Genomic DNA, 17,050 nt, shown 5'->3' on the forward strand with positions numbered 1-17,050 from the left:
AAAGAAAACATGTTATTGCAGCTGTGTCCGTTCCACTATTTCTGAAGAAGAAAATAATCTCGAAACCTCTCAAGAACAGACCAAGGTTGTTTTTTCAGCCCATAATAAAAAAAGTAAATAGGACCATTTTGATTTGGTGCATTATGAAAATTATTTTTAAGACAGTTAATTAATTCTGCCAATTCTCATGCAACATACAAAACACATCTCATTATCATTATTGTAATGAAAAAATAAAAACCCCAATGAAATATTACTAATACTGTGTAAGGTATTAACGTATTATAACTAAAATAATTATGTAACAGTATTTTTACTGAAATACAATAAAAATACTGTACATGTAAACATATGCTAATCACATTGCAAAATATTCCTGAAATAGGCTATATGTTTTAAATAAATAATATTGTTTTTTATAAGCATGTAATAAATAAATAAATAGACAGAAAAAGAGAATAAAAAGCTTAAGCAAAAAAAAAATAGAGGAAAAAATTGGAGAACAAAACTGAGACTTTTCGCATTTTTATCTGAATCTGCTCAAATTTGTCAAGACACCAAATTATGCATCTCAATATGAAGTCCTCATCAGAATTTTCAAAAGTTGCTCTCTACATTTTTTTTTTAGCTCAATTCTCTTACCGTATAAAAACAAACATGCCAGATAAAGTTAATACTTCAACCAAACATAACTGAGAACTGCATTAAATCAAATCTGAGATATGTAGAATCAACATTTGAGCTATAAAATCCTTCTCCGGGATGAACCCGGAGTAACTCTGAAGTTATTTGTGCTCTTGTACAGACGCACACACACACACTGTAATCCCAAACTCAGGCTTCTATTACCTGCTCTACCGGCACAGACTCCTCATTCATAGGAGGTCAATCTTGACATAATGGCATGATTTTCCCAGTGTCCTCCAGCAGTCATCTCAACTGCGCTTTTTTCTCTTTGTACGAAACATTTGTGCACTTCCTGGCTTCCGACCACCTGTCTTCTTCTGTTTCCTCTCCTGCGTTCCGAAGACTCTGGAATCAGCGGTCATTACCATTATCACAATCATCATTAGGAGGGTAATTGGGGCTATTATGATTGATGAAGGCTGATCTGCGGGTCGTGCTGAAGACGTGGGACCCCGAGAGTCCAGCCAGAGGACATATGGTTCACCTCTCTCGACATGCGCACTCACTCGCACACACAAATGTATAAATGCGATCTGCGATTTTGCAAATTCTCATGTCCAACTCTTTCAAGCATTCTTTACATTTTTGTGTGAATCTGTAAACCTGTCAAGAACTAGTCAAGGTTATTTAAACCTCAAAATGTAAAATAAGAAAGGGGACCATTAAGATTTTGCACATTATTACTATTTTTATGACAACTAATTACATTACAAAAACCCTTCATCATAATTGTAATGCATATTATATATATATATATATATATTTTTTTTTTTTTTTTTTTACAAGTGAGGGAAGTAATAATATTGGAATTTATTCTACTGAAACTGATCAGATAAGCATTGGGCACACAACCTTCAAACTACCCAATTTCCAGACATTCATCTGACTGACTAAACCTCAGAGGAGGGGCGACCAACGAGGGGTCCTGGCCCTGGCCCAATCTCTGCCAGCCAGCCAAGCACCAAAATCCAGCTCTTTAATCGTGTGCATGTCTGATTTAGAAACATTTTTGCTGGCATTCTTTGTCTATATTAAGGTTCTAATATTGGAGAAAGAGCAGAGTCTGAAAAAGGAAAAACAAACCGAATGGCTATTTCAGGACTGTCAAACATCACTTTAAAAAGCTGCGCAAATTCAGCTCCGGACCACCCTTAACGTGTCGTGAAACTCAAACACAGATAATTATACCACAGCAACGTTAACAGTTCCTGAAGTGTTACGTTAGCCTCCAATCATGCTAAAGTTCCAAGCATGTGACGTTATCCTTGCAGTTACTCCTGCTATTATGGCCTGTTGAAAGCATACAGTATAACCAACTCATGTGAGAAGTAGTCTAAACAAAACTACTAGCTTGACGGTTATCTCATGAAATCAAACAATTAAAATGAACGAAAGCTGATCATACATTAAACTTTATCAACATTAAACGTGAAGCGATGCCAAACAAACCTGCAAAAGTACTACATTATTACTTCCAAAACACTTCATCCATCTTCCATTGGTCGTTCAAACAAGTAGTCTCTTCCCAAAATGGCACCATTGGTTGATAGCAACGCAGAGGACAGTCAATTAACTCTGACAAGCTCTATTTTCTCAATAGATAATGTTCAGACTATAATAATAATAATGATAATAAAACAATGTTTGAATGCAAACCAAGAGAAAAACCTGCCTGATTTTTGAAGTCTTTACCCTTTTCCAGAACCTTCTTCCTGGAGGCGGGACTTGAGGTCTTGTAGTCTTTCCTGCCATCACCATAGAAACGTGAAGCCCCTCTAAACCGCCTCACCGACGCCATTAAAGCCGAACAAAGAGTGAGAGAGAGAGCAGGCGCAGAAGTCTCGATCGTTCTCCTTAAAATTGGCACACAATCTACGAGTTTGATCTTGAGATGTGCCCATGTTGTCCTGCCAAGACCGAGTCAGTATGCATGTAAATGTGTCAGTCAGAGAGGGACCGCCGCTCCGGTCCACCCACATTCTGAGGGCCCCGGAGCCTACATGCTCAGTTATGCCCTGGCCTGCTACAGTACATGCATTGTCCGTGAGGGACAGCAAGTGGGCTCGGACGCCAATGAGGAAACGCTTTTGAAGGACGAGGGCGGGTTTCATTGTACTGTCAACTCCGTCACACTCAGAATGTATCATAACTGCCATTTATTTACAGACAAATAAATATACAGTATATGCACTTCCATTCAAACATTTGAGTTCGGTAAGATTTTAGTTTTTTATAGTCTCTTATGCTAACGAAGACTGCAGGGTCATTCCGTGTGAACTCAACCAGAGGTCCTCGGCTAAATTTTTAGATTTTGATCATTTTATTTCTGATGAAAGAAATACATAAATGAAGAAGAAATCCAAAATATTAAATGTCATGGATGTATATTTAGCCAAATTACCGGGGGGTAAAAATGACTTAAGCAAAATGATGCTGCCATCTTTCCTAAACTTTTCTTTTTGGTATTTTCATTTAAAGGGCCCAATATGGTTGAATCCCAGAGATATGGAGATCTTAATGCGGTTCCATGAGTACATTGGTAAACTGTCCACATTTTCAGTGATCAAAAAACAAATGTGGGTCACTTTTTTTTCTTTCAAAGAGGAATATCTGAAGAACAAATAATATATCTCGTTTCCTTTTCTGTCAACACAATTGAATAGAATATACCTGTGCCATAGACATTATCTTTCCAAAGTTTGCGTGCCTGTAACTTTACAAGTATTAAAGATATCTTAATATCCTTCTAGATTCTAATTCTTAATAAACTTTTCTTTTGGAATCTTCATTTTTAAGGTCCTAAATGGTTAAATCCCAGAGATATTGCGATGTCAGAACAGTATCATTTAGTTACAATAATTTGAACTCTTGGTAGCTTGTATATTTATTCTTATAAATACACTTTTGAGAGCAAGTTAAGGTGCCTCAACTTGACCATTTCTTTGTATTTTTGTGTGTTGTATGCAATTGTTTTGATAGAGGGAAACAAGATTCAAATTCTAGTTTCAACATTATCTATTCTTCAGACATTCCCCTTTAAAGTAAAAAATAAAACAAATTGAACATGGATCCGCACTGAGATCCCCATATCAATGGGATTGAACCATTTAGGGCTTTGAAAATGAAGATTTCAAAAGAAAAGTTTGTATATTGAGAATATTGAGAAATCATACAGGCATGCAAACTTTGGAAAAAGAACATTCATGGCACTCAGACAGGTATATTATATGCAATAAAAAAATAAAAAAATAAAAAACGAGATACATTTCTAGTCTCAACATTATATGATCTTCAGATATTTCACTTTGAAAGGAAAAAGTATCCGCTGTGTGCAAAGTGACCCACATTTGGTTTTCGACCACTAAAAATGTGTACAACTGAACAATTTACTCGTGGAACCGCATTATGATCCCCATATCTCTGGGACTGAACCATATTGGGCCTTTAAAATTAAGATACCTAAAGAAATGTTTGTTAAGAACCAGAATCTAAAAGGATATTAAGATATATTTATAGTTACAGGCATGCAAACTTGGGGCAAAACAACACAAGAAGTGCTTTTCCACCTTTTTTGAACTGTCACCATTGGCATTTAATGCAACAAAGATTGCTAAATTCAACAGATTTTACTAATAGACCTACTAATCTTTGTGTAAAAATAAAAAGATGATGATGCCATCTTTCTAAAGTCATTTTTACCCCCCTGTAATTTGGCTCCAAATCTCACATGAGAACTGTCATTTTGACCCCCCTCTACAAAATAGTGGATTACTCAGTAAATATACATCCATGACATTTAATATTTTGACTTTCTTCTTCATTTATGTTGGGCTTTCTTCAAAAATATTAACAAAATCAAAATTTTAGTCTGGGAAGTTTCTGAAATTTGGTTGATTTGACATGGAATGATCCTGCAATGTAAATAATTCTGTAATTAAAAGCAGAATTTTCAGCATCACTCATCAATCATTCATAAACCATTCTAATATGCTGATTTGCTGCTCATTCATTTTTAAGATCAATGTTGTAAACAGTTGTGCTGATGAATATTTTTGTGGAAACCAAAATACAATTTATTTTATGAATTGAAAGTTCAAAATAACAGCATTTATTTGGAATAAGGATCTTCCTTAACATTATAAATGTCTTTTCAGACACTTTTGATCAATTTAATGCGTCCTTGCTGAATAAAAGCTATAATTTCTCAAAAAATTCTTACTGACCTCAAACTTTTGAATGGCAGATGTAAATGTAAGATGTAAATACCACCTTCTTGATGTGTAAAAATCAAGCTAAATCCACATGAAATCCAAATAACCAAATTATACAAGAGTTAAATTCCCAAGTTACATCAAATTCATCTAAAACTGAAATTGATCAAGGTAAACTAACTCAGTTTCTAAAACAAAAACACTGCTCCATTCCTGAAGATTCCACAAAGACATTTGTGATTTTCTAAATAGAATTTATGCAAAAGAGGTGGTTCTTTTCCATGTTGTCCAAACTTGTGGAGAACACTGATCCAAAGTGGAAAAGAATGAAATATGGATGTCTTACCCACATCACACACACAGCTGCAGCATTCCGGGTTTATAAAAAGGGAAAAGAACCACAACATGGAGAAGATAGCGGATTGAAATACACAAAATCCAAATAGCACAGTCATAAATCATGCCTTTTGTCTTTGTTCCCCAAGATGACAGACAAATATGCTTTTTTAATAACCGCACACACAGAAGTCCAATGACAAGAAATAAATTAGACGGGCAGCAGTGATTCTTTAGAGAACCCCAGAAAGTGGAGAAACCATTCTCTCCCGCATAAGCAAACAGAACACTGTAATTACAGAGGGTGGTACCATCGTAATGAGAGACAGAGAAAGCAAAGTTATAACTGACAGAGTATAAAACACTAGGGACAAAGAAAGAAGAAAGCTGATATAATGACATAACGATAATAATTAGTAGCGCTTGTTAAAGCAAACATCACTATTATTAGTGCTTATACTACAGATTGAGGGTTTGTTCTAAACCTCTAACCCCAAGTATGACATTTTGGCATGCTTACGGACAAAAAAGATACCTTAAACCATGCAGCTTGTTGTGGAAAGCTGTTACTTTACTTAGTTACTGGATTATTTCCACCTGCTAGACAATAAATCCCACAGACCCTAAACTGAAATAAGGGCTTGAACCATATTTCGAGACCAGAATATCCAGACCAGAGTCGTGTGGGTGCAGGACTCTTTTTAAAACCACCTAAATATGACTCAGGGCACCCTAGGAATCAATGAGAACACCCTAGTAAACACCCCAACACTCTAGCATCATGTATACAGGCAAAAATCACCCATGAAGTCAATCGTTTAAAATAATATTTGGTCATCTGAACAATTAAACATCACTACAAAAATATTGTGGGTAAAGAGTCTTTTATGATTATTAATATAATATTTTTACATTTATTTAAAAGCTATAAAAGAATAATGCATTATAAAGAAATAAAATAATAATTGCAATAATAATTAAAACTGTATGTATATGTATATATATATATATATATATATATATTAGTGCTGGGCAACGATTAATCGTGATTAATCACATCCAAAATAAAAGTTCATGTTTACATAATATGTGTACTGTGTGTGTGTACTGTGTATATTCATTTTGTATATATAAATACATATGCATTAAGAAAAATGTCTTATTTACATATAAAATACTTATGTTTATATATATATATATATATATATATATATATTACTTATGTCTTAAATATATACATGCATAATGTGTTTATATGTAAAAAATAATTATACACAGTACTCACACACATATTATGTAAACACAAACTTTTCTTTTGGATGTGATTAACCACGATGAATGGTTGCTCAGCACTATGTATATTTTAACTAACTTTATTATTTGTTTCAATCCATCCATCCATCCATCCATCCATATGTATGGAGCAATGTTTTTCAAATTTGTCGAACAACAATAAATGGTGGCCAAACTTTAAGAGTGATACTCTCAGCAAACAAACAGCATGGCAGTTACAATTGCCCTTTCCTTTTCTTGTTCCTCTGTCCATTTCTCTTCAATTCCATGCCTTGAGTTCATCTCAATAAATCAGTGCAATGCAGAAGGCTTACATGGAAGATAAACAAATCAACACACAAACACTGGAGCTGTGCCAGATGTACCATGGGAAAGGGTGAACTGCATCATTCTGTGACCCTGTTCTCATACTGGAGCTGTCTTACACAGCCTACCACTCATAACAAAACACACAAACACACACACACACACACGACAAGCCCATTTGCTGCTTTTTAAATTTTCAAACTACTCACACTTTGAAGTTAAAATAGCTAAATAATGCATAATTATGAACAATAATTTAGTCTAAAAGTAGTCTAAGTCACATTAATGTGTGTCATTTTATTTATAAGAATAAAATGACAAAACTTTATTTTTTATTCTCTTCAGAGAGAGAGAGAGAGAGAGAGAGAGAGAGGTGAAAGAAAACTCTTCTTAGTCCAGATTTAGTCAAACTGAAACCATTAAAATAAAACAATAAAATATATATTTTTTTAAATAACCTTTTGAAGAAAAACTTAGACTTGAAAACAAGTAACCTAATAAGCAAGAGAAAACCACTAATAACACCGTGTCTACAGCGGATATGAGCGGTGCGATGCGACAAAAGACAATAGAACCCATTATAATCAGTGATGCTGTCTACACTGGATGCGGTGCGACACGACAAATAGTCGGAAGTAAACTGTTGCCTCCTATTTATGCTGTATACCAATCACTTGCAATACTTTTCATAGGAAGGACAATGGATTTGCAATGGTCGCTTTGTCGCGTCCAGTGTAGACATGGTGTAATTCTCAAATAACAAAGGTCTGAATTCAGGCAGTGGTTACACACAAGATTCGGAGATAAACCACCTGTTTGATTATCATGAGGCCTTGAGCATCATTTTGCTCCTGACGGAAAGCTCCTGCGTTTCTTTTACTGGAAGTAAGAGTGGATAAGTGTCGACTGAATGACAAGTGACCTCTAAAAACAGTTTCAATTCGAGAGGGGGCAACATGAGGAATTTTAAAACACTTGTAAAATAAGTGTAACACGCATTCTCGAGCGTCTATCACACTGATGCTGAAGAATTGAGTTCCAGACCTCAGTTTAGAGCAAAACAAAACTGATCAGGAGGGGGGGGGGGGGAAACAAGAAAAGAAGCCTAAGATGGAGATATGGGTGGTCGGATTATAGAAATTAAGAAAAAAATACTGGTTCTGATTGGTGAGCCCTCATACTGACAAACCACCTACATACCACCTACATCTCCAATCACTTTGACATTTCCCAAGTTCAACTAATCTGGTGTGAGATTTGATCCTGGCAGTATTTTACCCTCATCTGCATGACAGAACGCTTGAGTTTAACTGTAAATGCGAGCACCCTCATGCTTACAGAGACCACCAACAGTAGAAAACACCAGAAGAAGCCTCATCTGATGATGGATAGGGGTTTACATCTAAATATAAGTAATAAAAATAGTAGGACCATGATTAATCAGATCATGAATGAGTAAATGCATTAAGGAAAGAACTACATACTGGGCATCAGTGCAATCCAAATCAAATCCCAATGGATAAAACCAAGTTAGAGGGAATGGAAACAATACTCCTGATAACAGATAGCAGAGGAAGTCGAGTCCAGGTCACAATGATCACCCGACACAACACAGCCCTGATATCTCATGGGGTCGTGACCCCTGTGTGAATGCTTCTGCTCTGGTGGAATTATGGGTAGTGGTCCAAAAAGTACTGTGCATCGAAATTTGTGTGGGGGATGGGACATAATATGCACATAGCCTATGAAATGACTCTAATATTAAACTAAAATTACCATGAAAACTACAAATATATATATAAAAAAAATAATTCAAAATATTAATAAAAATGTATATAGTAAATTAGCACTATACAAACAGTAGTACAATATTCCTTGAACCTTTATAATGATTGTCCTATTCTTAAGGAAAGTATGTTATCTGTCCATTAAAGCGGCTCATCCTGTTAATGTCTCTCTCTCCCTCCTCTGAAAGCCATATGCAGACAGCTCAGGAGCTGAGGAACATTGTGGAGGGATGAAGTCATTTTTGTCATTCTTCCAGAAAAGAGATTCAGCCCTGATATCAGGTACTCTGACAGGGAGGAACAGTGGGAGTAATGGATGACAGGAAGGCTGTAAAAAAAAAAAAAAAAAGAAAAGAAAAGAAAAGAGAAGAGAAGTGATACTTGGAAATGAAAGGAGGGAGAAAATAAAGGACAGATTGAATGTAAATGAAGCGAGCAAAAGAGCTCAGGAAAATAGAGGAGAAGAGAAAACGGGGTCTAGTTGTTTTCCTGTTGTTTTCATTTAAACAGGCACCAGGAATGTGGCCTTCTTTTCCTTCACTACTGCAAAACGGCCATGAACACAACAGCCGGAACAGAGAAGAGGTGAAAGAAAATGTTATAATGGCTTTGGCAACTAAATGAAATTGAACGGGACCAATCAACTGTTTGGTTACACAATACACATTCTTCAAAATATATCTTTTTTGTGTTCCGCAGAAGAAAGAAATTCATACAGGTTTGGAACAACTTGAGGGTGAGTAAATTATGACAGAATTTTCATTTTGGGGTGAACTATCCCCTAAAATGGTTCGCAATCTTCCAGCCTGAGCTGCTAAAAAGTGTCAAAAACACCTTTGAAATCAGTCAAGGGTCCTTTTAACCAGTCTTCAACCAGCTTAGCCAAGTAAAGCTGTTTTTATTCTTCAGCAGACGCATGAACACATGAATCGTTCATAATAGCAGCAGGGACAGTGTAAGCAAGTTTAAGGGTGAGAAAATCTACAGACATCTCCAAGACATCCAGGCATTACATTAAAACACACTGACTCACAAGTGTCTGAGTGAAGTGAACACACAGGAAATTACTCTCGGTTAGAAGGAACGGCACAGACATGACTGTGTCCCCCCTCTGAGACAACAGTTCAATCGAAGGCAGACAGCAAACACATGCACTCATTTTAACTGAGCCTTTAATCCAGCTAAAGACACTGAGCAGCAGTTACAGCCAGAACAGCATCAAAGCTCTGACAAGTCATGCAAACACAGCACAGTCGTCTGGTGTGTGTGTGTGTGTGTGTGTGTGTGTGTGTGTGTGTACTGTCTCACGCCTGGCACTTTGTTTCCAAACAGTCTCCCGAGCAGAGCGGCACATTCCAGCCTCTGCAGCTCATCAAACATATTAGTAACCACAACAACTTCCTGTTTCTGTTCCCCAGCTTCCTGTCTGCGCAGGATCACTCGGCACAGGCGCTGATAAAGGAGCAGAGACACACACACTAAAACTGTGTCCCTACCCTTCCTGCTAAAAAAAAACAAACACACACACACACACACCCCTTAAACCAGTTAAGACCTGCAGACCAGCTTATGCTGAAGTCATAGAGCTATTAAATAAATGTTGATAGCCAATCAGATTATTTGAGATCATAATTAAGATCAGTGACTTTTGACTGCAGACTTAGTTTTTTGGCAAACAGAGTACAGTTTGAGACTTTGTTGAGATCTCTTCTGAAATAAGCAAGCCTTTTCCATCAGTTGTATTTGAAATATAAAATTGTGTTTACAGGCACTTACAATGGAAAGCAATGGGACAAGGCACTGCACTGGAAGCAACATTACAATATGCACAGATTTGCACACCTGATTTAAAAACATATGTGTTAACATGAAACTGGTTTGATAGAATCGCTTACTTTATGCAATGTAATAATCCTTCAACTTCAATGTCACGAAAATTACTATTTGCATGGAGTAAACTCCAGCCAATGGTATTACATCATTAATGCATAACCAGATGTTCATACAACTAGAAAGGTAGTCTCATCTAAAAAAAATGGACAATTTAGATGACTTTAAGGATTTTTAACTCAATAATTAAATTCAAGTGCTTTACAAAAACACACACTTCACATGTCTCCTTATAAACCCTCTAAAATACCTCATAGAAGTGCATTAATGTAACTCCAATTCATATTATTGTTTTTTTTAAACTTAACCGAGGAAAAAGAAAAACCTGTGATAATCAACCAAATGCCACAAATGCTTCCTTGAAGTTCTTTTTCAGTTAATTCAAGAGCATCAGAAACTTACTTTGATTTTTTTTGTCAGTATGGCTTTATGAACACAAACACTCACACATTTGTGATATACATGGGGGTTTATTTAGCAGGCTGTGCTTTTGTTACGTTCTTTTATCTCAGATCTTTTGCTTGGCTTTGTACAGCTGAGCACAATGTGTTCACCCTCCTCTAGCCGTTTCACATTACCGCAGCATTGAGACATCTTCACAGGTTACTCACAAAGAGCTCAATCCGAGGGCGTTTTCCCATCCACAGCCTGTCCACATGTGTTTTTCCTTCTTTTTTCAGGGGTGTGTTTACAGTTTCTGATCATCACAACCTCAGGGAATACTTGGCTAACCCGTCTCACACAGACAAGCTCCCTCTACACACACACACACTGCAGCCCCTGTAATAAACACCCTGTGTTTATGTTCTGAAGCACTCCAAGCCTCAATATTCATTAACCCACTAGTGTCAGATGTCCGTACTCTCTTCTTTCGCTGGAGAACAAGTACAGTGATGCATTCAAGATAATTACCACGGCCTCAACTTTTACCTAACAACAACCATTATACTGTGGTTAGTGATTACATGATAACCCAAATCACAGAAAATAACTCCAAACATATGGAAATAACAACTTATACGTTTACTTTAAATAAACTGAAAGAAAATGCAATCCATTTGCCCCAAAACGTATTTGGACACTTTGAATGCCAGAGATTGTATGTCATTGAATTAAATGACTACACACCAAAATTAGTGGCATTTCTTAAAAGGAAAGATAAGCATTTGCTTTGATATTTAGTTATATAATGCAATGACACTCATCCATATTTAACTGTGGCTTAAGTGTACAAATACTTTCTGAGGCCTCTATATTCATATACAAATGGCATGTGCTGCAGACAAAATCTTTTGGACACTGTTCAAAAATGATGGAGAAAAAACATGAAAGAAACATCAAACAGCCCTATACATGTCATAAAGCAGGCATTAGTCTCTGGAAATGTGCCTGGAGCTTAAGAGGAGGAACATTTAGCTCTATTTACACTTTGTGTTATCATTAGCCGCAATACGAATGTGTGTGTGCGCGAGTGCCTGAGAACAGAGTGAAAAGCGTGTGCAAGTCTCCAAGCCTGTCAATGATGGACTCAAATTAGACTGCATAATCCCGGCTGAATGAAAAGGCCATACAAACATTTCCCCACTGTGCACTTCATAATGACCCTTAAAAAAAAAAAAAAAAAAAAAGGAATTTGGGAGCTATAGAGGCCAACAGAATGTTACTCAAACTCATCCCTTTATATAATCATCCAATATCAAGCCGCTCCAAACACGGCCCTAAGTGGACCACAATACTGAAAGGACAAGCTGGCACAGACGAAATCTCAGGAAAATACAGCACCATAAAAGGTGGACTGAGGAAAACTATGACCAAACCCAGTGTCTAAGACAGACCAACCGTGCTACAGAGGGCTTAACAAGTCATACAGAGAAATAATCCATCACTAAGAGTTTGCAAGACTTCGGAAAACATCACAACCCTCGGCCATACACTACCAAGCACAACGCTCTTAAATATGATGTATTTGAATGGCATTTCTCCCTAAGGTCAGTTTGGTAACACAAGCCTTTTTTGAAGGTTAATTTCAGCTGTTTTAACCTTCAATAGAACAGATAAAACATTATATAAATACATAAGAGGGTAAAGCATTCCTTTCAAAATATGTGTAGAATGCCAGAATATTATGACTTTTCATAGAGTCAAGGTAACAAAGGAATTTGCAGCAGACAGAGGGAGAAACACACACAGAGAGATGCACACACAGTGCACAAACACACTGCAGGCACTGGACCAAAACGAAGGTAGGCTAAGTAAAAGAACAACAACATGATTCCAGAAGAACCTGCAGGGGGGAAAAATATGCCCTTCATATTTCTAAGAAACATCATTCTGCTCTTTTCATCAAAGTCAGGAGCAGTAAATTCAGCTGCACAGCCTGCACTACAACCTGAGGTAACAACATGTCAAACAGTACACAAATAAATACATGATTTTGCACACACATGCCCACTCGAGCCAAAGGCCTTGACATTTTCATCCAAGTTCTCTTCAGACTGAGTGATATATGAGTTTTATCCTTAATCTAACTCAGCCCAACACACCAGAATAAAGGTCTCATAAAATTAAAAACTATGCAAAAACACATTGACTTGCTTTGCTCACAAGATATACATTTCATCAGTTAGAAACCATTAGAAAGTAAAAAAAAAAACTACTTCCAATCAACCATCTTTGCTGTGTTTTTATAGATATACACATCTGCAAGAACGTACGTCATAACTCGCCATAAACAAACAATTAAAAGACATTTAAATACCCAAAATAGAGAATAGAACATCACTCACCACTCTTGGTTTGGTCTTCAGAGGGACAGTGGAAAGTTCCTCACTGGACTTCCTCTCCAGTTTTGGCTCAGTGGTGGGATCTAAAGGTGTGGAAGTAGTGCCCTCCAGAATAACCCCACCAGTGGCTGCTGAGGTCTCCGCAGGGGACTCTGGAGAGTTCAGGGCCAATATGTATTGCTCAGTTACGTCCTCCAATGATGGGGTGTCCTCTCCCGGGACTATTTTGTTGGGCGGTAAAGACTCCTGGCTAGACCTCTGGAGATCCTGGGATACGTGGGCATGTGAAGGAATGATAGGCACAAATGTGGCAGGTTCACTGGCATGACGCACATGTTTGTGTCTGACCTTTGAGGTTGGAAGCTGGGGGAGGATGGATGTGGAGGACTGCTCTTCGCCCTGTTCATCTAACTGATCCCCGTCATCACAAGACACCTGATGGGTAAAGCGGTTTGTGCGTTTTTTGGGGCTTCTGCGAGTGATGCGAGGAGACAAAACCTGAGCTAGCTTAGGATCAAAAGGAAAGGAGGTCTCCCCTGCTGCTTTTGTTTCTCCATTATGACCAAGGTGGGAGGGCAAAACATGCTCAGACTGAGAACGAGACCTTCTGGTTGGACAATAAGGTTGTCGTTGTTCACTGTTCAGATCCCATAGCTCATCTCTTTGCTCAGATAAGATAGGCTCACTGCTAGAAGGTGGTATGGATTGTTCTTGTTCACTAATTGGCTCGCTGGGATGCTTTTGAAATTCTAGGACTGTATCCACCAAGTCTCCACGTCTACTGGGGTCGCTAAAGCTCTTTTTCTTCACAGCCTTGCCATTTGCTTTCTCATCAATAAGATTGTCCATTGCACCAGGTTCACAAACAATGCTCTGAATCACAGTACTGTAATCTTTCAGGCTGTCACTACACACGGAAAGGTCACTGGCGGCACTGCCTGTATATTCAGAAAGGTCTGCGGCAGAGGACTCCACACCACCCACCTTGGAGTTTAGAGAGAGTGAACCGAGCAGGTTGCTGTCCATGGAGAAGCTCTTTCCGCCATCCTCTGCAACTGAACAACGTCTATGAGGCATGGGATCACTCAAGGAGCGGTATGCAGACTCACTGTTCGACTCTCCATTACTGCCATTGCTGGACTCTGAACCATTGTTTCCAGCTGAGGAAAATTTCCTTCGCCTGCGAATAGCGCTAGGAGTAGACGGAGCCTCTAAGGCCCCCTGGTTTACATTTTTACAGCTGCTAATGTCTCCTCCTGTGGCTACTCCCTCATGCTCTGTCCTAACAGACGGAACCTGAGATGAAAGAGATTCCTCTGGTGTTGTATCAGGCGACTGCTCTTCGTACAACCCTGACTGATTCCAAATGGTGAGAGTCTGACCCAGCAAGTCTTTACTGCAGGGCAGCCCCCCATATGAGCCAACCTCTGGCTCTGTGACAATTCCTTCATCTGTCAGGCTAGATTCATGACCAGAGAGTTCATCCAATGACTTATCACAGAACATGTTCTCCTCTGAATTTCCCTTCTGTAAACATTTTTCACTTTTTCCATCAGCCTCCCCTTCCTTACACCCAGTAAAAACAGGGTGTTCAAGTCTCTTCACCTCCTGTTTTGCCTGATTTTCTTTTACAGTGTCTATTTTTGTGTCACTGCTTTTTGTCTTGAAATGGTCTTCTTCCTCATCATCATCATCATCATCCTTACTTTCACTCATTTGACAAATGTCTCTTATTACTTGTCTGGCTTCCTGTACATAGCGGTCTTGTAGAGGGGTCGGCATTGCTTCTTCATAACCATAGGTACTTCTGCAGTCATCACTCTCCACCTCCCTGTCAGCAATCACCACCTGCTCACCACTGCCTTCAGAGTCTAGCCGTTGCTCGGAAGAACTCCTCAAACTTGGCCCGCTACAATATTGCTGTCCTACTGGCTTCTCAGAGTAAGTGAACGACTTTGCCCTCCTCAAAGTAGCAGTGAGATCCTTCAGTGAAGGGCGTCCATGGTGCGGCCGATTTGTCCTGGAGCCCATTCTGTACACAGATGCGCCTTGATCAGAGTTCAGATTGTCCTCATCATCTTGTCCTTTTTTTCTCATTCTTAACTCAGACAGATCAGTCTTAAGGTAGCTAAGAAGTGACAGAGTTTCTGAGGCAATGTCAGGGTTGGACATAGAGATCCTGTTCCTGTCTTTCTCATTATTTAAGGAGTGGCAGAATACTCTGTTTTCTGAACTGCCTGTTTTACAGTCTGCTGGGATCAGGCTGGCCACAAGCTTAGGGCGAACTCGAACTGGGGCACGAGAAAAGTTATCGCCATGTCCAAAACTAGGTGAGCGGTACATAGTGGCATTGCCATGGTATGTTTTACTCAGAACCGCTAATGATGCCCTGCTGAAGCTGTGGATGTTGGCTGGCTTATCCTCTTCTTTTAATGTCTCTGTGCTAGAATACCTGCTACTATTTTTTGACCCCAACGGACTGGATATAAATGAGGGTATGGTGACTTTTGAAACCCGTGACACCTGAGGAACAGGGCTAGTTCCGACTGACCCCTCAACATTTCTATATAGGTGCCTAAAACTGTCCTTAGTCATATGAGACCGTTGAGATGGATTGTCTCGTGCCCATGACATGCCCGAATAACAACCTCTAGAACGGAAACCCTCAATCCTGCGGCCCACCGTCTGAGAATCATACGGCTCCATCATTACAGGCTGGTTGTCGCTGTCATCTGACTCCTCATTGTCCCTGCTGCAACTGCTTTTCTTCTTTTTCCGTAGCGAGCGCCGTCTTACGTCCCTGTTGTGTTGAGTTAGTGCTGCAGGGCTGTCCTCCTCACTGCCTGAGGACCTTCCTCTCAATTTAGCCCTAGTGCCATGCTTGTTTTGAGGGAAGATACCGACTGTCCATTCACTTAACTCCTCGTCTTCTTCTCCAGAGCTCAGTCTTCCCCGAGCACCGGCTAGTTCTACGGAGGGCCCTGTCTGTGGTTGGGAAGAGTTATGTGTGGAATGCGAGCTATCCGGTGGCTGTGGCTGCTCTGCCCTCTGTCTCTGCTCCTGCAGCTGCCAACCGTGAGACCTGAGGGGCAAAGCAGTCGTTCTACTGTGTGGTGGGGGAGCAGGTGTAGAATCAAAATTCAAATACTCACAAGAATTGCTTTTAGCACTTAAATTATGGAATTCAGGGATTGAATAGTCCACATACAATGCACTGCTGTCATGATGAGAGCTGTTTGTGTCTTGCCAGGCTCCCCTTGGCTGGTGGGGGAACTGTTTGTCACTTTTGTCTGGAGTTGAAATGCCCTCTTTAGCATCAAAATGCTGGAGGTGTTGACTGGCAGATTTCAAGTCATCAGCATCTGAAGTTGACCTATGTTGTTTTCTGCGTCCATCGCCAAATAGTTCTCTAATCTTAGTAACGCTTGGCCAGTTTGCATCAACATGAATAGTCTCTCCATAGGAAGGGTGATAGCCACGACGAGATTTGCATGTTGGGCTCCCTAAGACAAAAAACATTGTGTTTTTAACTCACAGTATGATAGTTTAAATGCATACATGTATTCATCAAGCAGCCATTCAAATGCAGAAAAATCACTGGCAATCTGTCATATAACAGTCAACGATATACAGTACACAACGCCAAGTTTTAAGTACAAACCAGATCAGTACTGAAGTTTGAGCAGACGTGTTAGTAAGTGTCTTTGTTTATGGTTGACGATATGTTAAGCCCTAATAGGCTAAATAAGAACCAATG

The 17,050-nt window shown here is 38.9% G+C and overlaps 1 protein-coding gene across 2 annotated transcripts in view; it reads right to left on the reverse strand.

The window, feature by feature from the left end:
• The window catches only part of arhgef17 (Rho guanine nucleotide exchange factor (GEF) 17), an 88,169-nt gene that overhangs the window by 70,041 nt on the left and 1,078 nt on the right, over positions 1-17,050 (reverse strand). For both annotated transcript variants that reach the window (XM_082182831.1, XM_082182830.1), the window contains exon 2: positions 13,297-16,796. In XM_082182831.1, the coding sequence (XP_082038957.1) occupies positions 13,297-16,796 (3,500 nt within the window). The remainder of the gene's footprint in view (positions 1-13,296; positions 16,797-17,050) is intronic.

Source organism: Leuciscus leuciscus, assembly GCF_965113295.1.
Source record: "Leuciscus leuciscus genome assembly, chromosome: 10".
NCBI lineage: Eukaryota > Metazoa > Chordata > Actinopteri > Cypriniformes > Leuciscidae > Leuciscus > Leuciscus leuciscus.